This window comes from Capra hircus, chromosome 14 (assembly GCF_001704415.2).
Source record: "Capra hircus breed San Clemente chromosome 14, ASM170441v1, whole genome shotgun sequence".
Classification (NCBI taxonomy): Eukaryota; Metazoa; Chordata; class Mammalia; order Artiodactyla; family Bovidae; genus Capra; species Capra hircus.
In genome coordinates, this window is record NC_030821.1 from 91,575,003 (window position 1) to 91,594,142 (window position 19,140).

Consider the following 19,140-nt stretch of genomic DNA (forward strand, 5'->3'; position numbering starts at 1 on the left):
GAGACATGGGTTTGATCCCTGGGTCAGGAAGCTCCCCTGGAGAAGGAAATGGCAACCCACTCCAGTATTCTTGCCTGAGAAACCCCATGGACAGAGGAGCCTGGTGAGCCATAGCCCATGGGGTTGCCGAAGAGTTGAACAGCACTCAGCAACTAAACAGCAGCAAGTACTCCACTGTGCATGCGCACCACATCTTTACCCATTCATCTGTTGAGGGACATGTAAGTTGCGTCCATGTGCTGGCTATTGTGAATAGTGCTGCATGGAACATAGGGCTGCATGGATGTTTTCTAATTATGGTTTTCTCTGGATATATGCACAGGAGCAGGATTGCTGGATCATGTGGTAGTTCTATGTTTAGTTTTTAAAGAAGCCTCCATACTGTTCTCCATAGTGGCTGCAGTTTACATTGCTATTAACTGTGCAGATGGTGGTGGTGGTTTAGTCACTAAGTCGTGTCCAACTCTTTGCGACCCTGTGGACTGTAGCTCGCCAGGCTCCTCTGTCCATAGGATTTCTCAGGCTAGAAACTGGAGTGAGTTGCCATTTCCTTCTGCAGGGGTCTTCCCAGCCTAGAGGCTGAACCCGCCTCTCCTGCTCGTCAGGCAGATTCTTTACCCCTGAGCCACCTGGGAAACCCCAGCAGTGTAGGAGGCTCCCTTTTCTTTGCACCCTCTCCAGCGCATATTGTTTGTAGGCTTTTTGGTGATGACCATTTTGACTGGAGTGAGGTGATACTTCATTGTAGTTTTGATTTGCATGTCTCTTAATTAGTCATGTCGAGCATTTTTTTCATGTGCTTTTTAGCCATCTGTATGTCGTCTTTGTAGAAATGCCTATTTAGATCTTCTACCCATTTTTTTTTAATTGGGTTTTTTAAATATATTGAGAAGTTTGTATACTTTGAAGATTTAATTCGTCAGTCACATCTTTTTTTAGAATTATAAATTGTTAAATACTTTAAATGTTTTTTTCATCTTTATTGAAATGTAATTGAAAAGATTCCTACCACCAACTTAACTCATCCATCATCTTACAAATTTAATTTTGTTGAAAATCCCTAAAATCTACTCTCATCAAATTTCATTTATTCAATACAGTATAATCAACTATAGCTATGTTATGCATTAGATCCTCAGGCCTCATTGACCTTACAACTATAAATTTGTTCCCTTGTATTTCCTTTCCTCCCGTGCCCCTGGCAACCACCATTCTTCTGTGTTCCTATGGGTTTGCCTTTCTTTTTTATTTTAAAGACTCCACATATAAGTGATAACATGCAGTGTTGTCTTTAAGGTGAAATATGTAAACTTTCAGGAACATGGGTTACTTTTAAGTGTACAACTTGAGATTTAAAAGTTACAAATAAGCAACTAGCTTGTTTTCGTACAGCATAATTTTTGAGGTAAAATATTTCCCTTTCTCTAGAAAACCTGACCAAATGGGAATTAGACGGAAAGTTTTACCAAGGAAGAACTCATGTCTTATTAAGACTAAAGACATGTTTTTGTTACACATATTATCATTGTGATAGTCATTGTATAATTAACACTAGAATTGAGCAAATAGATTTCTTAGGAATCATTAGTTTAAGTGCAGCATTACTGTTTATTTTCAGAAACAATAGCTTTATTTTATGGCTTTGTCCTGTCTCCTCCCTCCCTTCTCTAGCAGAGGAACTGAGTGTTGCTAGTATTGTTTCAGTTAACGTTAATGACCTTGTGAATGTGTGCAGGCCGGGTATGTGTGTGGCAGTGAAAAATCGTCTAGCTGTAGAAAGACATACTTGGGATATGTGACAATGCAAGCGTGAAAAGTAGTTTCTTTTGGTCTAGCGTGCTCGGCGGGTTGAGAGCTGCCTTGCCCCTCCCAGCCGAGGCCCTGTCCAGAGTCAGAGCTGGTGCGGGCTGGAGCAGGCTCCGTCGGCGGTGTGAGCCCAGCTGTGGGCACCGCTCCCCTCTGCCCAGGGTGGGTGGTGTGAGCCCGGCTGTGGGCGCCGCTCCCCTCTGCCCAGGGTGGGTGGTGTGAGCCCGGCTGTGGGCACCACTCCCCTCTGCCCGGGGTGGGTGGTGTGAGCCCGGCTGTGGGCGCCGCTCCCCTCTGCCCGGGGTGGGCCGCGTGAGCCCGGCTGTGATGCAGCTCCTCTGTGCCCAGGGTGGGCGGCATGAGTCCTGGCCTTCAGGCTCAGGCTGTTTGCCTCTGTAGCTGGAGGAAACGGAGTGGGTTGTTAAAGCCACACCTAATTCTTTTTCTGGAATACTGTTTATGGACCAAAGTTATGTCCGTTTTATTGAGTCATCTAAAATAATTTGATACACAGGATCATCTTCCGTCCAAACTACATGTGCAGACTAATCCAGACATGGTTTCAAAATGATGTCTTTAAAAATCTGGGGAGGGAGGGGTGAGTTCAAGCACATGTTTTATGCATACACTATACATAGACTCCTAATTTGGTGGGTTCTGAACCCCATCTTTTTTCAGTCCCGATTTTCCGAGTGTGGTATGAATTCTAGTCAGTTTCCCTTCTGTGAGTATGCACTGGGCTGGATTCCTGTCAGCTCTCCATCTGGCTGTGGGGTCTTCCCCGAGGAGCTGGGAGCCCTCAGCTGACCCGAGAGTCCACGTGTATTGCAGGTTGAGGGGAGTCATTCCAGTGTCCCTAGAGGAGACATGGGGAAGCCGCCCCTCAGGACAGACAGCTGTCCTGTCTGTAATATACACGTCCCCACAGCATCTAGACCCAGGCACCGTGGTTTGGCTTGGCCTCAGATCCAAAGAGCCTCCAGGTCCTGCGGCCTCCAGAAGTGCATGCTGATGGTCAGCCTTGTCCTCCTTTACCTTGGTGTGGTCATGCCAGCTCATGGAGCCCCTCAAGCAAACAGCAGTGGGAACACTTACTAGCCAGGCTGCTTGGTGCGGCTATGCTTAGCCTGTGTCCACACGGAAGCAGGCGTTCATCAGAAGAAACATCTGTGCCTGGAGCAGGCGGCTGCTCTAACGTGAGACGCAGTTGTGGCCTCCCCAGCACTTTGGGTGTTCTCATACCTGTGTACCCTCCTTGGGGAATAGACTTCAGGGTTTGGGGCAGGTTCTCAGATTGAACAGAAACTAAGATGGAAGATCTAGTGGATTGGATTAGATTCATAAAAATACCATGATGTTGCTTTTGAAAAACAAAACCCCCCTGGCCCAAAGACAACAAAATCGGTCATTGTGGGACCATCTTGCAATCTGCTGTAGCTGCAGAAACGTTCTTTATTCTAAGGGATGCCCATTCTTTTGAAGCAGAAACAGAAACTAACAGAAACTAGGATGGAAGATCACTCAGGGAGGTGGTTGCTCTGTTATCTAGCAATGTGAACGGTAGACGCCACCATGGTGCAGAGCATGCCTTGTGGTCCCCAGATTCAGCTGTGAGGCCGCTCCTCTCCCCAGGCCCCAGGGAAAGTGTGGGAAGGCGGAGTGATAGTCTAGGGCCTGCGGGAGCCGTGAGGCCCCTCTCAACCCTGCCTTCTGCTGCTGCATTGGGGCTGCAGATGTATTTGATTCAAGCCCACTGCTACATTTGAATCCCATCATGTCTGATTTCTTACACATTTCAGATCTTTTGCAAAGATATATGGCTTTTTTTCCTATCTTAAAACTCTTGCTTAATTTGTTAATAATATATTGAAAATACTGTTCTCCTTAAGTTAGCTTGTGAGCATGGATGGTAGTTTATTGGAAGGTTTTTTATCAAAGACATTAAATGTTTGATTTTTTAAAAAATTCAAGCCAAATCATAGATATGATTTAACTTCTATTTGCTGCTCACCTTATTTTATAATTTGAGAAGATGTATCCAGTTTTTACTAGCCTTCATATATTTCTTTGAAACTCTTTGTATCTAAGTCAATTCCTTATATACAAATGTGATTAAGTATTTAATGACTATATAGATCATTAAAATGAGGTATCAGTTGTGGCTGTGTAATACCGTGTGTGTGCAAGCTATAGGAGATTAAGTGAAAATTTTTGTTTTGTGTTAAATGTCCACATGTTTATTTGTATTTATTTGTACTTACCCCTGTCCATAGCAAGACTTCCCTGGCGGCTCAGACGGTAAAGCGTCTGCCTACAGTGCGGGAGACCTGGATTCAATCCCTGGGTTGGGAAGATCTTCTGGAGAAGGAAGTGGCAACCCACTCCAGTACTCTTGCCATGGACAGAGAAGCTACAGTCCATGGGGTCAAAAAGAGTCAGACACAACTGAGCGACTCCACTTCACTTCTGTCCATAGCAGAATGCAAAGTGTCAGGGAGAGTGTAGGTGGTTGCACATTTGCTGTTCCTCTTATCTGGGTAGTCTGGAAACACTCTAATGTTGTGGTTAAAATGGGTTAGATTAGGTTCATAAAAATGCAGTCTGCTATAGCTATAGAAATGTTCTTTATTCTAAGGGATAGCCATTCCTTTGAAGCAGTAATTGCTGCAGGAGGTGCCCAAACGTCTCCCAGGAATCCTGGTCCTCGGGCCACACCATGTGCCTATTGTTGAAGCCACTGTGGTCAGGATGTGGTGGGCAAAGTTCTGCATCAGAGGTTCTGTCTGCTTCATTTACATTTACCGAGTCAAAACCGGAAATGTCATCCCTTTATCCTGCTTGTTGGTCTTGTGTGGGCTTGGGAGTGATTCTCCTCAGTGTCACCATTTTACCCTCTACGCTTGTTTAGTTTCTAATTTCACAGCTTCATTTGGATTCCAAGGAATGGGTGAGCTCTGATTTGTGATGTGGAATTCGACAGCCTGTTTTGGTATCTGTCTCAGGGGCCGTCCTCTGCACCAGCAGCTGCCACTCTGTCTGCAGTGACGTCTGGGGATCTGGATCTGTTCACTGAGCAAGCGGCAAAGTCAGAAGAGGTGGCCAAGAAGCAGCTCTCCAAAGACTCCATCTTGTCTCTGTATGGCACCGGGGCCATCCAGCAGCAGGGTGCTCCTGGTAATTCATCAGAAACCTGCCTTCAGTGCAGCCCTTGCGGTTTTAGAATGTCAATGATATTTCTTCCCTGTTTTCCTGTGTGATGAGTGCTTCTGTTGTTGCGGTTTGCACAACTACAAAACTGCCATGAAAGAAGCACTAGGAAATAGAAAGCGTATACAGGATGCACAAAACTTGATTCATTTGGGGTTAACAGCTTGCTGTCATATTACTTAGTATTGTTTCACAAGCCTTACAGAAAATGGATTATCTTTGAAGAATTATTTAAGCTTGATTTGCATGAAGCTTATAACTGTACAGTGTGGTATTTTTTCTGTAAGTTAAGCAGTAAGTCTGAGATAACACAAAAGAACTCTGAGATTTGTTTTTAATATAATTACAAAGAAACACTAGCATGGTAAGATTTACTGTTTGCAGTTTTAATCTGTCATTTCCTCTGGAATAACGGGCTGCATTTCACATGTGAACTGAAATTATATGACGTCCCAGCTGCTGCCATTAAAACCAGATGCTGCAGCTCTAACTGTTTATCTGGTCATGAGAGATGAGCGTGCAGAGCAGCAGCAGCCCCTGCCGTGTCGTCTGGTCTTCACAGTGGGCATGTTATGTGGCTGCTGCACAAAATTCATCCACTCTAATTTGCTCAGGCTCACAGCTGATTTGTCTGCTTTCTGGAAGTAACCGGCTCTGAGGGTGTAGGTGTGAGCTGGCCTGAGCTGTAGGAGCAGCCAGACTGGAATTAAAGTTTTTGCCATGGGCAGTTTAGAGGTGGTCATCCTTTGTCTGTGCTCAGTGGGGGCAGCAGTGTGCAATATCTCTGCAGTCTCATGCGCTCTCTTTGCTTGGTTCTTCTGCTGCAGGTGTGTTTATGGGACCCGCGAATCTGCCGTTCACCTCGCAAGCAGCGGCTGCGTTTCCAGGCTTCCCGTCCGTGGGCGTGCCTGCGCCCGCGGCTCCCGGCCTGGTGGGCAGCTCGCCGGGGCCGGGCGCGGGCATGCTGGTGGGCGTGCCAGTGCCCAGCGGCTTCATGGGCAGCGCACAGGCTGCTGTGATGCCGCTGGCGCAGGGCGTGGTCGGGCCCCCAGGGCTGGTCGCTCGCTTGGGCGCAGCCCAGGGGAGATTTGGCCTGCAGCCAGCCCCGCAGAGCCCGTGGAACCTCCCCCAGGTAGGCACCTACCCCTCAGCCTCTCCAGTGTCAGACCAGGTCTGTCTGCTCAATGGGTTTGTTTGTTTTTAACTCATAACAATCTGGCAGAAAGAATTGAGTAGGGATAATGTTGGGCTTCCCTGGTGGATCAGAGGTTAAAGTGTCTGCCTGCCATGCGGGAGACCTGGGTTCGATCCCTGGGTTGGAAAGATCCCCTGGAGAAGGAAATGGCAACCCACTCCAATATTCTTGCCTGGAGAATCCCATTGAGGGAGGAGCCTGGTAGGCTACAGTCCACGGGGTTGCAAAGAGTCGGACATGACTGAGCTACTTTACTTCTAATGTTATAAAAGGTCAAAACTATCTCATCAGATAGACAAATGAGCTGCCATTGCTCCTGTATTTAGAACATTCTGTGGAGAATGTTGCGTAGTTTTTCATTTCCGATTCCAGCACAGCTGTAACTGTTGAGTGTCCATATTTATTTGTGTAACAGCTAGATGTTATCTTGGGCATTTTTTGAAATTAGTATGCCGAGCCTTAACCCAGCTCCCTGAGAGGGGGTTTATGTCAACAACTTAGACCAATCTATTTTCACTAATAATTTCAAGGGTTCTTAGTAACTCTCACAAATTAGAGGGGAAAAAAAAAAAAAAACCCAGCCTTGCATTCTCACAGCACTATTTCTGAGAGGTCTAGGCTGTTCTCCGTGGCTACTGCACATGGATGTATAAGGAATCTTTTTCTTCAAATATATTTGTAGAGTTTTATTTCTTACATTATAATCACATTTATGTTTAAAAAGAATACCTACTAGTTTAGGAATTCCTGTAAGATACGAGCAAGTCCTTATCTGTGTCCTACGTCTCACATTACGAGATCCCATTTCTGCCTGTTAGTTCAGAGCCGGGAGGTGGCATTTTAGTGTTTCCTCTTTCAAATCCATTCTGACTTCTCTCTGGCTCCATAGACAGAGACCTCAGATGTAGGTTCATCTCCCACCCTTCTTTGTATGCTTCCTGTTTGATATTCCTCTGGTATTTGGCTGCCCTTAATTTCTGTTCTCGGCAGCATTCAGAGAATAGGACTGTATATAGTGATTTTTAATTAACATTAGCAGAATCACTGTATACCCATGAATGTTCCAAGTAATTTTTACTATCACTGTTTAAAGGAGTGTTTATATGACATTGATCTCTGCTGTCTGGGCATTTCAAAACTGTAAGTACCAAATGTCAGTAAGAGCCTTTGTGTGGCCAGAATGTTGGCACAGACCTTGCTCAGGTTAGGGTGGACGCTGTACCCAGGCAGCGAGCATGGGAGGCTTACCTGCCTTATTTCTGGGCGTGCCAAAGGAGATGTTCTGCTCCAGCGCTCCCTGATGGGGTCTGTGGGCCATGACAGGGGGGTTAAAACATCATTTAGCAACTGCCAAGAAGTGACCTACCCCTCCGCGATGCCTCATTGGTGACATGGTTAATATTACTGTCTTTGAGGAACTGTAGACAAATGAACTTTATTTATCAATACAGTTCAACCCTGAGCACAGGTTTTGAATCTAGTTCAGTTGAATCCAGTTCAGTTGAATTCAGTTCAGTTCAGTCACTCAGTCGTGTCCGACTCTTTGCGACCCCATGAATTGCAGCACACCAGGCCTCCCTGTCCATCACCAACTCCCGGAGTTCACTCAGACTCACGTCCATAAAGTCGGTGATGCTGTCCAGCCATCTCACTTTCTGGTAAATTTCCTTGCCGTTCCTTCACTCTGCCTCAGTCTTAGAAGTGAGAAGGGGAAGGCTCAGGAGGCTTGAGCTGCCCTGGTGGTCCTGGTGGTAAAGAATCTCCCTGCCAGTGCAGGAGACGGAGGTCCAGTTCCTGGGCCGGGAAGATCCTTAGGAGCAGGGCATGGCAGCCCACTCCAGCATTCTTGCCTGGAGAACCCTAGGGAGAGAGGAGTCTGGTGGGCTACCGTCCATGGGGCCGCAGAGAGTCAGACGCGACTGAGCACAGGAGGCTCATCATGCACACATGCAACTCCAGTCTGGAAGAAAGTACATGTAGTCCTACACCTTTTGTCATGAAAATCAATCTTGGATGTTTGTGTAGTTGGCTGAGCAGAAGAAATGTTTCATGACTTTTTAGTATTGAGAAAGTATGTTGAGGTATTTAAGACTTGAGTAACAGGAGAACAGTTGCCATCATATACAATTCATAATTTTGGAGTATTTTACTTTTAAACCTTCTCTTAGTCTTTAGAAGCTAAAGCACTCTATTCTAGTATAGTTGAAAGTTGGAGTAGTGTATCCAGATATGAATTCAAAGATTGCCTTGGTACTGTTTTCACTTGTGGTTTTGTCACTTTTTTCACTTTGGCGGATGAGAAATTGAGTCCAGAAATTGAATAAATATAAACTGATTTGAGATTACTTGATGGCCAGGAACACGTGGAAGGAAATGAGGCCAAGAGAAAGCATTGTGTGGTCGTCTGCTTTCACCCCAGGGCTCGGATTGCTTTTCACATGGATGAAAAGTACTTAGAACGGTTATTACACTTCTGATTCTGACTGTGTCAGCTTCAGGTAAAGGCTGCCTCTGGTGAAACAGGCTGGCCGTGAACAGTGTGCAGCGGCGGCTGAAGAAACGAGGACTGAAGTGAAGGTGCTTTTCTGTGTTTGCAGGTGAACCAGCAGATGGCTGGCCTGAGCCTGGGTGGCGCAGCCTCAGCGGCGGGCTTCGGGCAGCCGCCCAGCACCTCAGCGGGGGCCGCGGGCTGGTCCGGGGGCTCGTCGGGGCAGACGCTCAGCACGCAGCTGTGGAAGTGACCCCCCGCTGGCATTCCTGCTCAGACACACCCAGTTCCCCTGTCCATTCATGTACATACATGTTTTTTTCTTTTCCCCCATTTGTTCATATTAAGAGTTACCTGATTGACCGTGTTGGTCTTTACTGATTGAATTTGCTGTGGTGAAAAGCAGGTTGAGAAACCGTTCCATGTCGAGGGCAGCTTTGCTCACAATTCCCAGGATTTCGCAGACACAGTCTCTGGGAAGCTGCTCAGTCAACGTGCATAATCAGTTTCCCTCTCGATGAAATTATAGCTCTCATGTTTGCATATAAGGGAAGTAGTTATCATGTTAGTAATACCTCTAACAGTATGAGCCCCACCCCCAGATTAGCCAGTAATCCTGTAGGAAGGTACTGTATGATCAAATGTTTAATCATATAAATAGAATGTCAGTGTATCACCAAGCACTGTTTTCTAGTGTATCCAGACTCTTTTATGTCACATTCACCTCACTGTGCTGTTGTTATGATGTGCTTACCAGGGAACGTGGTTAGTGAAAGGAAGATAAACCTGGATTTATGACACAACTTAGTTTAACACATGTTTGAAGAGTCAGATTTTACCTGCCTTCCTTGGAATTGGGATCTTTTCCTATGTATACATAGTGCTAGCAAGAGACATTTCTCCGCACTAGACGCAGACAGGGTAACTACACAAGCCACTCAGTCCTCGAAGGCGTATCCAGGTTTATGACAGTAATTGTGTTTACATTTTATGGTGCCTAGTACTGACAGATGTCATATCCCTGTATTAAACAGATGAATCCATAGACCTTTTTTTGTGGGTTTTATTTCCTGTGACGTATACTGCCACCAACCTGACAAAAATTACTTCACGTTGCAAAGTCACGAATTGGGAACATATTGTTGACAAAATACTTGTCATCTGTTTCAAAAACCTGTTCAGTTCTAACGAATTATAAGGTCAAACAGGGGGAATAAAAGTAAGATTCTCAGAGTGGTACCCTGCGTGCCCTCAGCTGTACCGTGCAGAGACTGTCCAGGACATAGGGGAACATGCAGAACAAAGGGAGACAGGAGCCGAGCCTGCGCCCACCGCCTCCCGCGCCCGAGGCGCAGGGCAGCCCCGTCACACCTCGATCGTCACGGTGTCCAGGTGGTACTTGGGCTCGTTGGCGAGGTTCACCTTCTCCGTCCGAGTGTGCCACACGAGGACCTGGGGAGGAGACCTGGTGGGTAGGCATGCTCAGGCGGGCACACAGCAAGGGCAGGGGCGGGGGATGGTGGCACAAGTGAAGGGAGTACCTTGGTGCAGTTATTTGCTTTTGGTTCCAGTTCTTCAACGGTCGTGATCTGCCTCAAAAAGTCAGATTCCTGCATCCCAGGCTGGGACCCACGGCGCTTGAATACAGCTTTGGGGTTGGACAAGATGACCTGAAGGCTTACAGCAAATCCTTTGTAAGAAAAGTTAAAAAAAAAGTTTAAGATCTTGGTGTACTTTAAAAAAATATATATTATATATATAAGATTCTGGTCACGTCAGAGCTTGTGTTTTCAGTACCTGTTTTGAGCCAAGTCTTGGTTCACAGAGTTGAACCAGAGCATTACCTGTGTGACAGTCTCAGAAGGACAGCCTGCCATCGCGCCAGAGTCTGCTGCCCCTATCAGGGTCTGTGCCGGGGTTGGGGAGGGCCAACTATAAAGTATGAAGTCTGGTCTGTTGATAAGATAGAGGGTACAATTCATAGAGGTCGTCATACCTCCACTTTTACCCTGTGGGAATGACTGAGGCCTGAACGCAGCTGAAAACCACACAGATTGCCTGTCCCTGGGGGAGTCCCTAATCTGTGTGACCTCTGATACCTCCCTGTGTCCCTACCAAAGCCAGCACTGCTTTGATGGCCCTTGCGATCAGAAGACTGAGCAACATAATCAAGTCAGTTAGCTGGGAAATAGATATTCTATATTAGTCATTTCCATCTGAAGGGGGTCGGGGCTGTAAGTCAGTTCAGGAGATATCAGGCCATTGATAAATTTGGTTTCTGTATTTCATTTTTCAGGGAAACAAATTGGTGTCAATTTCCTTAAGTGGTTTGGCTTTAATGAAGAGTCATTACTATCTAATCTGTAGTTTAACAAACTCAGTATTAAAACCTCAGCCATTAAGTGTGCCACAAGGCATGTCTGCAAGCAGCCGTCACAGACATGATTGTTAGATGTCTGACGCCTGACCTCTGCTCCTCATGCCTGAGCTGTCTGTAAAGCCAGGCACCTTCTACAGTTCGGAGGACCAATCCCCAGGAACGTTTTCTTAGCAAGTTTTTGCCCTTCCTTACACGAACTGAATTGATTTATGCTGCCTTTTGCAAAAGGATAGTTAGCCAAGTATGGGATGACTGCAGTCAGCTATGGGGGAGCTGTGAGAACACCCAGAGGCATCCTCTTAACCTCTGCAGGTGCCGGCCTGGCCCGACCTGTGCTTCTAACCCCGCTGCCTTTTGGGGAGACACCACTGTGCCACCTACAGACTCAGGCGGGTACAGAGGGCCTGAGGGGCAGAACAAGGAGTTGATTGCAAACTATAGTCATCCCAGGACCGGCCCAGTGTATCCACCAGTCCCGCAGGGACAGCGTGTCCTGGGAGAATGCAGTCAGCAGCCTCCATTTCCTGTGGGTCCTTGTGGCTGAGAACTGGCCCAGCCACTCAGCCTTTCTCGATTCTGAAACTCGCCCATTTCCTCATCCACGAGAGGTGTGACACCCTCTCCCCTCATGTCTGATGTGAAATTAGGGAACAGAAAGACCCCACTAACTGCACAGTCCGTTCAAAGGACCCTAGAACAGGTAAATGTAAATTCCATTGTAAACATTATTAATATGATGAGAGGAGATGGCATAGGCCACCTGCGTTTCACCCCACCTTGCTAACAAGTCTGAAGCCTTCCTTAGATGTAACTCCAACAGCCATGGGTCCCCCAAAAGCCAAAGGTTCAAAGTAACACAATAGAGTGATTTCTACTCGGTCAACTCAAGAGTAAGAGTTAAAAGGTTTCTGGTTTTCTAAATGTCTTTTCAATAAGCTTCATCCTCTTTTCCTAATTCAGCATCTGCTCTTCTCAAGCAGGCTGAAGCTCCTGGTGTATTTCTCACATGGCTTCAAGGTACTGATTTTATTTCCTCATTCTCATTAAAAAAAAAAAAAAAAACAGGATCCCAATTGTACTGAAGTCATTATATGATGCCACTTTGATCTGTTCCCCTTCATTTTCGCTTACTAACACATTCATCATCGTGACCACTGGAGGATTCAGTGTTTTCTCGATTTCCTTAGCTTGGGAATATCCTGCAGGCTCTTAACAGCAGTTACGAGGCAGAGCCCACCACTCAGGCAGAGGTCGGCCAGAGGAAAACTACACACTGCTTTGCTGCAAGGCCCAGTCCTGACCCCACTGGAGTGTGGGGTGTGGGTTGGGGGGCAGTTCAGGCCCCTCCCCCCTTTGCCAGGCCTTGCTCGGTGAGCTCTCCAAAGGAAGTAATCACAGCAGCAACAGGAACAACTCGGTGATCAGGCCAAGCCCTGGGCATCGTCTCAACCTGCTGTGAACGTCAGAGTGAGGACCCACCCTCTGAAAGTAGAGCAAGCATCCTAAACATTGCTTCCAACAGTTTTCTTCATTTCCAAGTATTTATGCCTCAAGTATGTACCCTTCCTTTTTGTCAGTGAAATTGAAATAAGTTAGCTTTAAAAATGTTTTTCAGAAGCTTCTGAGGCTCTAGGAGCCTTATAAAAATCACGGGAGTAGAACTCTCTATTCTGATTGGTTGGGTAAAAAATGAAGTGCAAATGAACGCTGGTTGTACCCTTTCACAGAGCAGGATCTTCTGGTTTCCACAGATGGAATAGGGCAGGGGGTCTAGTCCCTCCCAGTCAGAAGCACCGGCTGGCCCAGTGTGTGTTCACCACCTACAGACATACGGCTAAAGCCACGAGGGCTGGGTTTTCTCTGTTGCCATAAAAACCAGACAAAACGTTTGAAAAAGTAGTTTCCAGACATTGGAAAAGAGGTGCACAGGACAGATCTCCAAGAAGAGAGACAATTGTGAGCCCCAGATTCTTGCTTGAAGCGTGTTTCAAGGCTACAGGCCGGGGAGGGATGCACACAGCTCTGCTGCCTCTGAGCTGAGGAACAGAGCTGAGAATTCGGGGAGGACAAGACACTTGGAAGTCATGGGGCATCACCCTGGGGAGCAGGAGCGTGGCTGTCTGCAGAGTGCTTGCTGCCGATCCCACTGGGTCTGCTCAGCAGATGCTGCTGAGACGCCCTGAGGCCAGGACAGCAACCACTGGAAAGAGGCGGGTCAGTCCGTGGAGGCCTCCGGGGCTGGCCTGGCCACATGCCCCACAGCCAGGGTGCAGCGGGCAACAGCGGGGCACCCAGGAGAGTGCTTGCACAGCTGCTCGTCCACCGTGAGGCCAAACAAGTGCTAAAAGGAAGCCTGGGCTGGTTTTGTGTACATACCTCAAAGTAAGCCTGGAAAAGAGACAATGTCTAAGTAACTTAATTGTATCCCAGAAAAAAAGCTAATAGTGAATTACTTATATAACCTATAAACACATAATTATATACACACCCATGTGTGTATAGTTACATATGGGTGTGTATTTTTTTTGTGTGTGTGTGTGTGAAGTTGCTCGGTCATGTCTGACTCTTTGCCATTATGTGGACTGTATCCTACCAGACTCCTCCGTCCATCGAATTTTCCAGGTGAGAATACTGGAGTGAGGTGTCATTTCTTGACCCAGGGTATCTTCCTGACCGAGGGATTGAACCCAAGTCTCAGGCATTGCAGGCAGATGCTTTATTGCCTGAGCCACCAGGGAAGCCCATGTGTGTGTATATATGTATGTAAAATATTTACATATACATTTATTTTACATACATGTGTGTATGTATGTAAAAGTATATATAAATACAATCTATTATAAATAACTGAACATATTTTTTTCTAGTACCTAGCAACCGACTTTTAAATGCCTCAGATACAAAAATGACCAGATGAGCAAAGAAGCAGGAAATCATAATCCCATACTCAGTCAGCAGAAATGGCACAGATGATAGAAGTATAGAACAAGGATACTAAAACATAAAGACAGGTAAGATGTTCAAAAAGGTAGGGGAAAGGTTAAACATGCCAAGTAGAACAAAGTGAGCTCACTCTGATGAAATACAATGTCTGTGATGAAAAATACACTAGGTGAGATTAAGACACTGCAGAATAAAAGATAAATAAATAATAGAAACCTCCCAAAGGAAACAAAAGGAAAAACACCAATGCGCACACACACGCACACACACACACGAGTCATGGAAACAGAATGAAATGTGGGAGCAGGGGATAGAAGAAAAGATATTTGAAGAAATAGCAACTGAAATGTTTCTAAATTTGAAAAAGGAAAGAATATTTAAGACTTAACACTGTCAACCAACTTGACCTTTTATTTGTTAGTTAGTAAATTCTGCTTGGTCTGTTAGTCGTGTCTGACTCTTTGCGACCCCAGGGGATCTTCCCAACCCAGGGATCAAACCCAGGTCTCCCGCGTTTCAGGTGGATTTTTTGCCAGCTGAGCCACCAGGGAAGCTCAAGAATACTGGAGTGGGCAGCCTATCCCTTCTTCAGGGGGACTTCCCCACCCAGGAATCAAACCAAGGTCTCCTTCATTGCAGGCGGATTCTTTACCAGCTGAGCCACCCACCCAACACAGCAGAATACACTTTGTTTTCAAGTGCACATGGGATATTATTAAAATAGGCCTTCAGTTCAGTCGCTCAGTCGTGTCCGACTCTTTGCGACCCCATGAATCGCAGCACGCCAGGCCTCCCTGTCCATCATCAACTCTTGGGGTTCACCCAGACTCAGCGTCCATCGAGTCAGTGATAGCATCCAGCCATCTCATCCTCTGTCTCCCCTTCTCCTGCCCCCAATCCCTCCCAGCATCAAAGTCTTTTCCAATGAGTCAGCTCTTCGCATGAGGTGGCCAAAGTACTGGAGTTTCAGCTTTAGCATCATTCCTTCCAAAGAAATCCCAGGGCTGATCTCCTTCAGAATGAACTGGTTGGATCTCCTTGCAGTCCAAGGGACTCTCAAGAGTCTTCTCCAACACCACAGTTCAAAAGCATCAATTCTTCGGCGCTCAGCCTTCGTCACAGTCCAACTCTCACATTCATACATGACCACAGGAAAAACCATAGCCTTGACTAGACGGACCTTAGTTGGCAAAGTAATGTCTCTGCTTTTGAATATGCCATTTAGGTTGGTCATAACTTTTCTTGCAAGGAGTAAGCATCTTTTAATTTCATGGCCACAGTCACCATCTGCAGTGATTTTGGAGCCTCCAAAATAAAGTCTGACACTGTTTCCACTATTTCCCCATCTGTTTCCCATGAAGTAATGGGACCGGATGCTGTGATCTTCATTTTCTGAATGTTGAGCTTTAAGCCAACTTTTTGACTCTCCTCTTTCACTTTCATCAAGAGGCTTTTGAGTTCCTCTTCACTTTCTGCCATAAGGGTGGTATCATCTGCATATCTGAGGTTATTAATATTTCTCCAAGCAATCTTGATTTCAGCTTGTGTTTCTTCCAGTCCAGCATTTCTCATGATGTACCCTGCGTATAAGTTAAGCAGGGTGACAATATACAGCCTTGACGTACTTAGTCTGGGCCATAAGTCAAGTCTTAATTTAAAAGAATGCAAATTGCCCCAAATATTTCCCTAACCACAGTGAAATCAAAATAGAAATCAATATATACAGATATCTGGAAAATCTAAATATCTGGAAACTAAACCACATAATTCTAAGTACAAATCAAAAGAAAAAAGAATGAAAAAAAAGGTAAACTGAAAATAAAAACATCAAAATTTGTGAGATGCATCTAAAGCAGTACGTAGATAAAAAATTGTTTTAAAAGCACTTGAGACTCCCCTAGTGGTCTAGTGGCTAAGAATCTGCCTTGCGATGCAGAGGATGCAGCAGGTTCAGTCCTTGGTAGGGGAACTAAGATCCCACATGCTAAGAAGCACCTAAGCCCGTGCACTACAACTAAAGAATCGTGCACCTCCACAAAAGACCCTGCATGGTGCAACAAAGATTTCACAGGCCAAGATGAAGATTCTGCATGCTGCAGCCACGACTCAAACAGCCAAATAAGTAGTTATTTTAAAGCACTAAACATTTGTAAAATCTTTGTATTGAGGTAACATTGGTTTATGATGTTATGTTACCATAAGATCCAGCAATCCCACTCATGAGCATATACCTGGAGAAAACTATAATTTGAGAATATATATGCCTCCCCCCGACCCCATTGTTTCTGTTCTTGCTTAGTTGCTCAGTTGCGTCCGATTCTGTGACCCCAGTGTTCAGAGCAGCACTATTTATAATAGCCAAGGCATGGAAGCAACCTCAATGTCCATCAACAGAGGAATGGATAAAGAAGGCGTGGTACATATATATAATGGCGTATTAGTCATAAAGAGGAGGAGATAATGCCTTTTTCTGCACATGGATGGACCTAGAGATTATCAGACTAAGTCAAGCCAGACAGAGAAAGACAAATAGCATGATATCACCTCTATGTGGAATCAAAATATGATATAAATGAACTTATTTACAAAATGAGAATCTGACTCATGGGCATAGAAAACCAACTTATGGTTACCAAAGGGGAAAGAGGGAAGATAAATTAGGAGTTTGGGATTAACATATATGTACTCTTCCCTGGTGGCTCAGAGGGTAAAGCGTCTGCCTGCAGTGCAGGAGACCCAGGTTCAATCCCTGCATCGGGAAGATCCCCTGGAGAAGGAAATGACAACCACTCCAGTACTCTTGCCTGGAAAATTCCATGGACAGAGGAGCCTGGTAGGATATAGTCCATGGGGTCTCGAAGAGTCGGACATGACTGAGCGACTTCACTTTCACTTTCTTCACTCCTATATATATAATACATAACTAACAAGGACCTACTGTATGGTGCAGGGAACTGTACTCAATATTTTATAACTTATCTGGAAGAGAACGTAGAATGAAAATATATATGTATAAAATGGAATCACTAAAAACGTGTTTCATGTGTACAACATTATATTTCAACTTCTGTATACACTACAGTGTGACCATTACAAAAAGCTGACCCTCTTTACCCATTTGGCCTTCTCTCTGTCTACCTTCCTCTCTGGAACCACTACTCTGTTCTCTATATCTGTGTGTTTCTTTCATTTGGTTCATTTGTGTATTTTTAGATTCCACACTCACGAGTGAAATCATACCATATTAAATGTCTTTACCTGACATACTTCACTTAATAACCCTCAAAGTCTATCCCATGTTGTCACAAATGGCAGGATTTCATCTTTTAAAAAAGTTTTTAAATAGCGGAGTCTATTGTGTGTGTGTACCACGTCGTCTTTATCCATTCATTCACTGAGGGGCACTTGGGCTATTTCTATATCTTGGCTATTGTAAATAATACTGCCGTGAACACAGGGTTGTGTATGTTTCTTTGGTGTTTTTGTGTTCCTTGGATAAATATCCAGAAGTAGAATAGGTAGAAGTTAATTATTCTTAATTGTTTTTAGGAATTCCCATTCTATTTTACATACCATAGGTGCTTTGGTAGCTGTGCCAATTTACATTCCCACAGTGTGGGTGTGTACCCTTTTCTCCATATCCTTTCCAACACTTGTTTTTCTTGCCCTTTTGGTGATAGCCATTCTAACGGGTGTGAGATGGTATCCCATTGTGCTTTTGATTTGCATTTCCCTAATAATTAGTGATGTTTAACATCTTTTTGTGTACCTGTTGGTCACCTGTGTGTCTCCTTTGGAAAAGTATTCAGATCTTCTGCCCAGTTTTTAATCAGGATTTTGTTGTTGTTGTTCTTGAGCTGTATGAGTTCTTCACATAGTTTGGATATTAGTGCCTTATCAGATATATGATTTACAGATATCATCTCCCATTTGGTAGGTTGTCTTTTCATTTTGTTAATGACTTCTTTTGCTGTGCAGAAGCTTTCTAGTTGGATGTAGTCCCAGTTGTTTATTTTTGCCTTTGTTTTCCTTACCAGAGGAAACACATCCAGTAAGATATTGCTAAGATCTATATAGAAAATGTACTGCTAAGGTTTCACCTAAGAGCCTTGTAGTTTCAGACCTACATTCATGTCTTTAATCCATTCTAGGTTAATTTTGTATATGATGTAAGATAATGGTCAAGTTTCACTCTTTTGCATGTCACTGTTTAGTTTTCCCAAAATCATTTATTAAAGAAACTGCCCTTTCTCCATTTTCTGTTCCTTGTTTCTTTGTTATGTGTTAATTGTCCATATACATGTGGATTTATTCCTGGGGCCTCAGTTCCATTCCATTTATCTATGTGTCTATTTTTCTGCCAATACTGTGTTATTTTGATTACTGTAGATTTATAGTATAATTTGAAATCAGGGAGCATGATACCTCCAGCTTCATTCTTTGTCATTATTTATGTATTTATTTTGGCTATTTGGGGGTCTCTTGTGGATCCATATAAATTTTAGAATTTTTTGTTCTATCCATTTTCTGTGGAAAATGTCATTGAGATTTTGATAGGGATTGCGTTGAATCTATAGATTGTTCCATATGATTTTAACAATGTTAATTTTTCCAACCCATAAGCATACATTAACTCCACTTCTTTGCATCTTCTTCAGTTTCTTTCATCAGTGTCTTATAGCTTTCAGTATGCAGGTCTTTTACCTCCTTGGTTAAATTTATTCCAAGGTATTCTTTAAAATTATAAGTGGCATTTCTTAATTTCTCCTTCTGATAATTCATTGTTAGTGTATAGAAACACAACCGATTTCTGTATACTAATTTTGTACCCTGAAACTTTATTCATTTATTACTTCTAATAGTTTTTTTTTTTTTTGATGGAGACTTTAGGGTTTTGTATATATAGCTATCATATCATCTGTAAGTAGTGACCGTTTTACTTTTTCTATATCTTTTTCTTGACAGCTCTGGCTAGGACTTCTAATACTATATTATGTTACTTATGTTCCTTCTATACCCATTTCATTGGGAGTTTTTCTATGGGTGTTGAATTTAGTCAAATGCTTTTTTTGCATCTATTGATTATATATATATATCTTTCATTTTGTTAAGGTGGTGTAT

General features: G+C 44.4%; 2 protein-coding genes across 5 annotated transcripts in view; one reads left to right on the top strand and one right to left on the bottom strand.

Annotated features, from left to right (window-relative positions):
* Positions 1 to 9,265, top strand: part of SMAP1 (small ArfGAP 1) — a 180,919-nt gene extending 171,654 nt beyond the window's left edge. For all 4 annotated transcript variants that reach the window (XM_018058822.1, XM_018058824.1, XM_018058823.1 and 1 more), the window contains 3 exons: positions 4,809 to 4,980; positions 5,841 to 6,145; positions 8,806 to 9,265. In XM_018058822.1, the coding sequence (XP_017914311.1) occupies positions 4,809 to 4,980; positions 5,841 to 6,145; positions 8,806 to 8,949 (621 nt within the window). In that variant the 3' untranslated portion in view covers positions 8,950 to 9,265. The remainder of the gene's footprint in view (positions 1 to 4,808; positions 4,981 to 5,840; positions 6,146 to 8,805) is intronic.
* Positions 9,565 to 19,140, bottom strand: part of B3GAT2 (beta-1,3-glucuronyltransferase 2) — a 109,590-nt gene continuing 100,014 nt past the window's right edge. Inside the window, exons 3-4 of the mRNA XM_018058826.1 lie at positions 10,238 to 10,386; positions 9,565 to 10,148 (exon numbers count right to left, since the gene is read on the bottom strand). Of these exons, the coding sequence (XP_017914315.1) occupies positions 10,062 to 10,148; positions 10,238 to 10,386 (236 nt within the window). The 3' untranslated portion in view covers positions 9,565 to 10,061. The remainder of the gene's footprint in view (positions 10,149 to 10,237; positions 10,387 to 19,140) is intronic.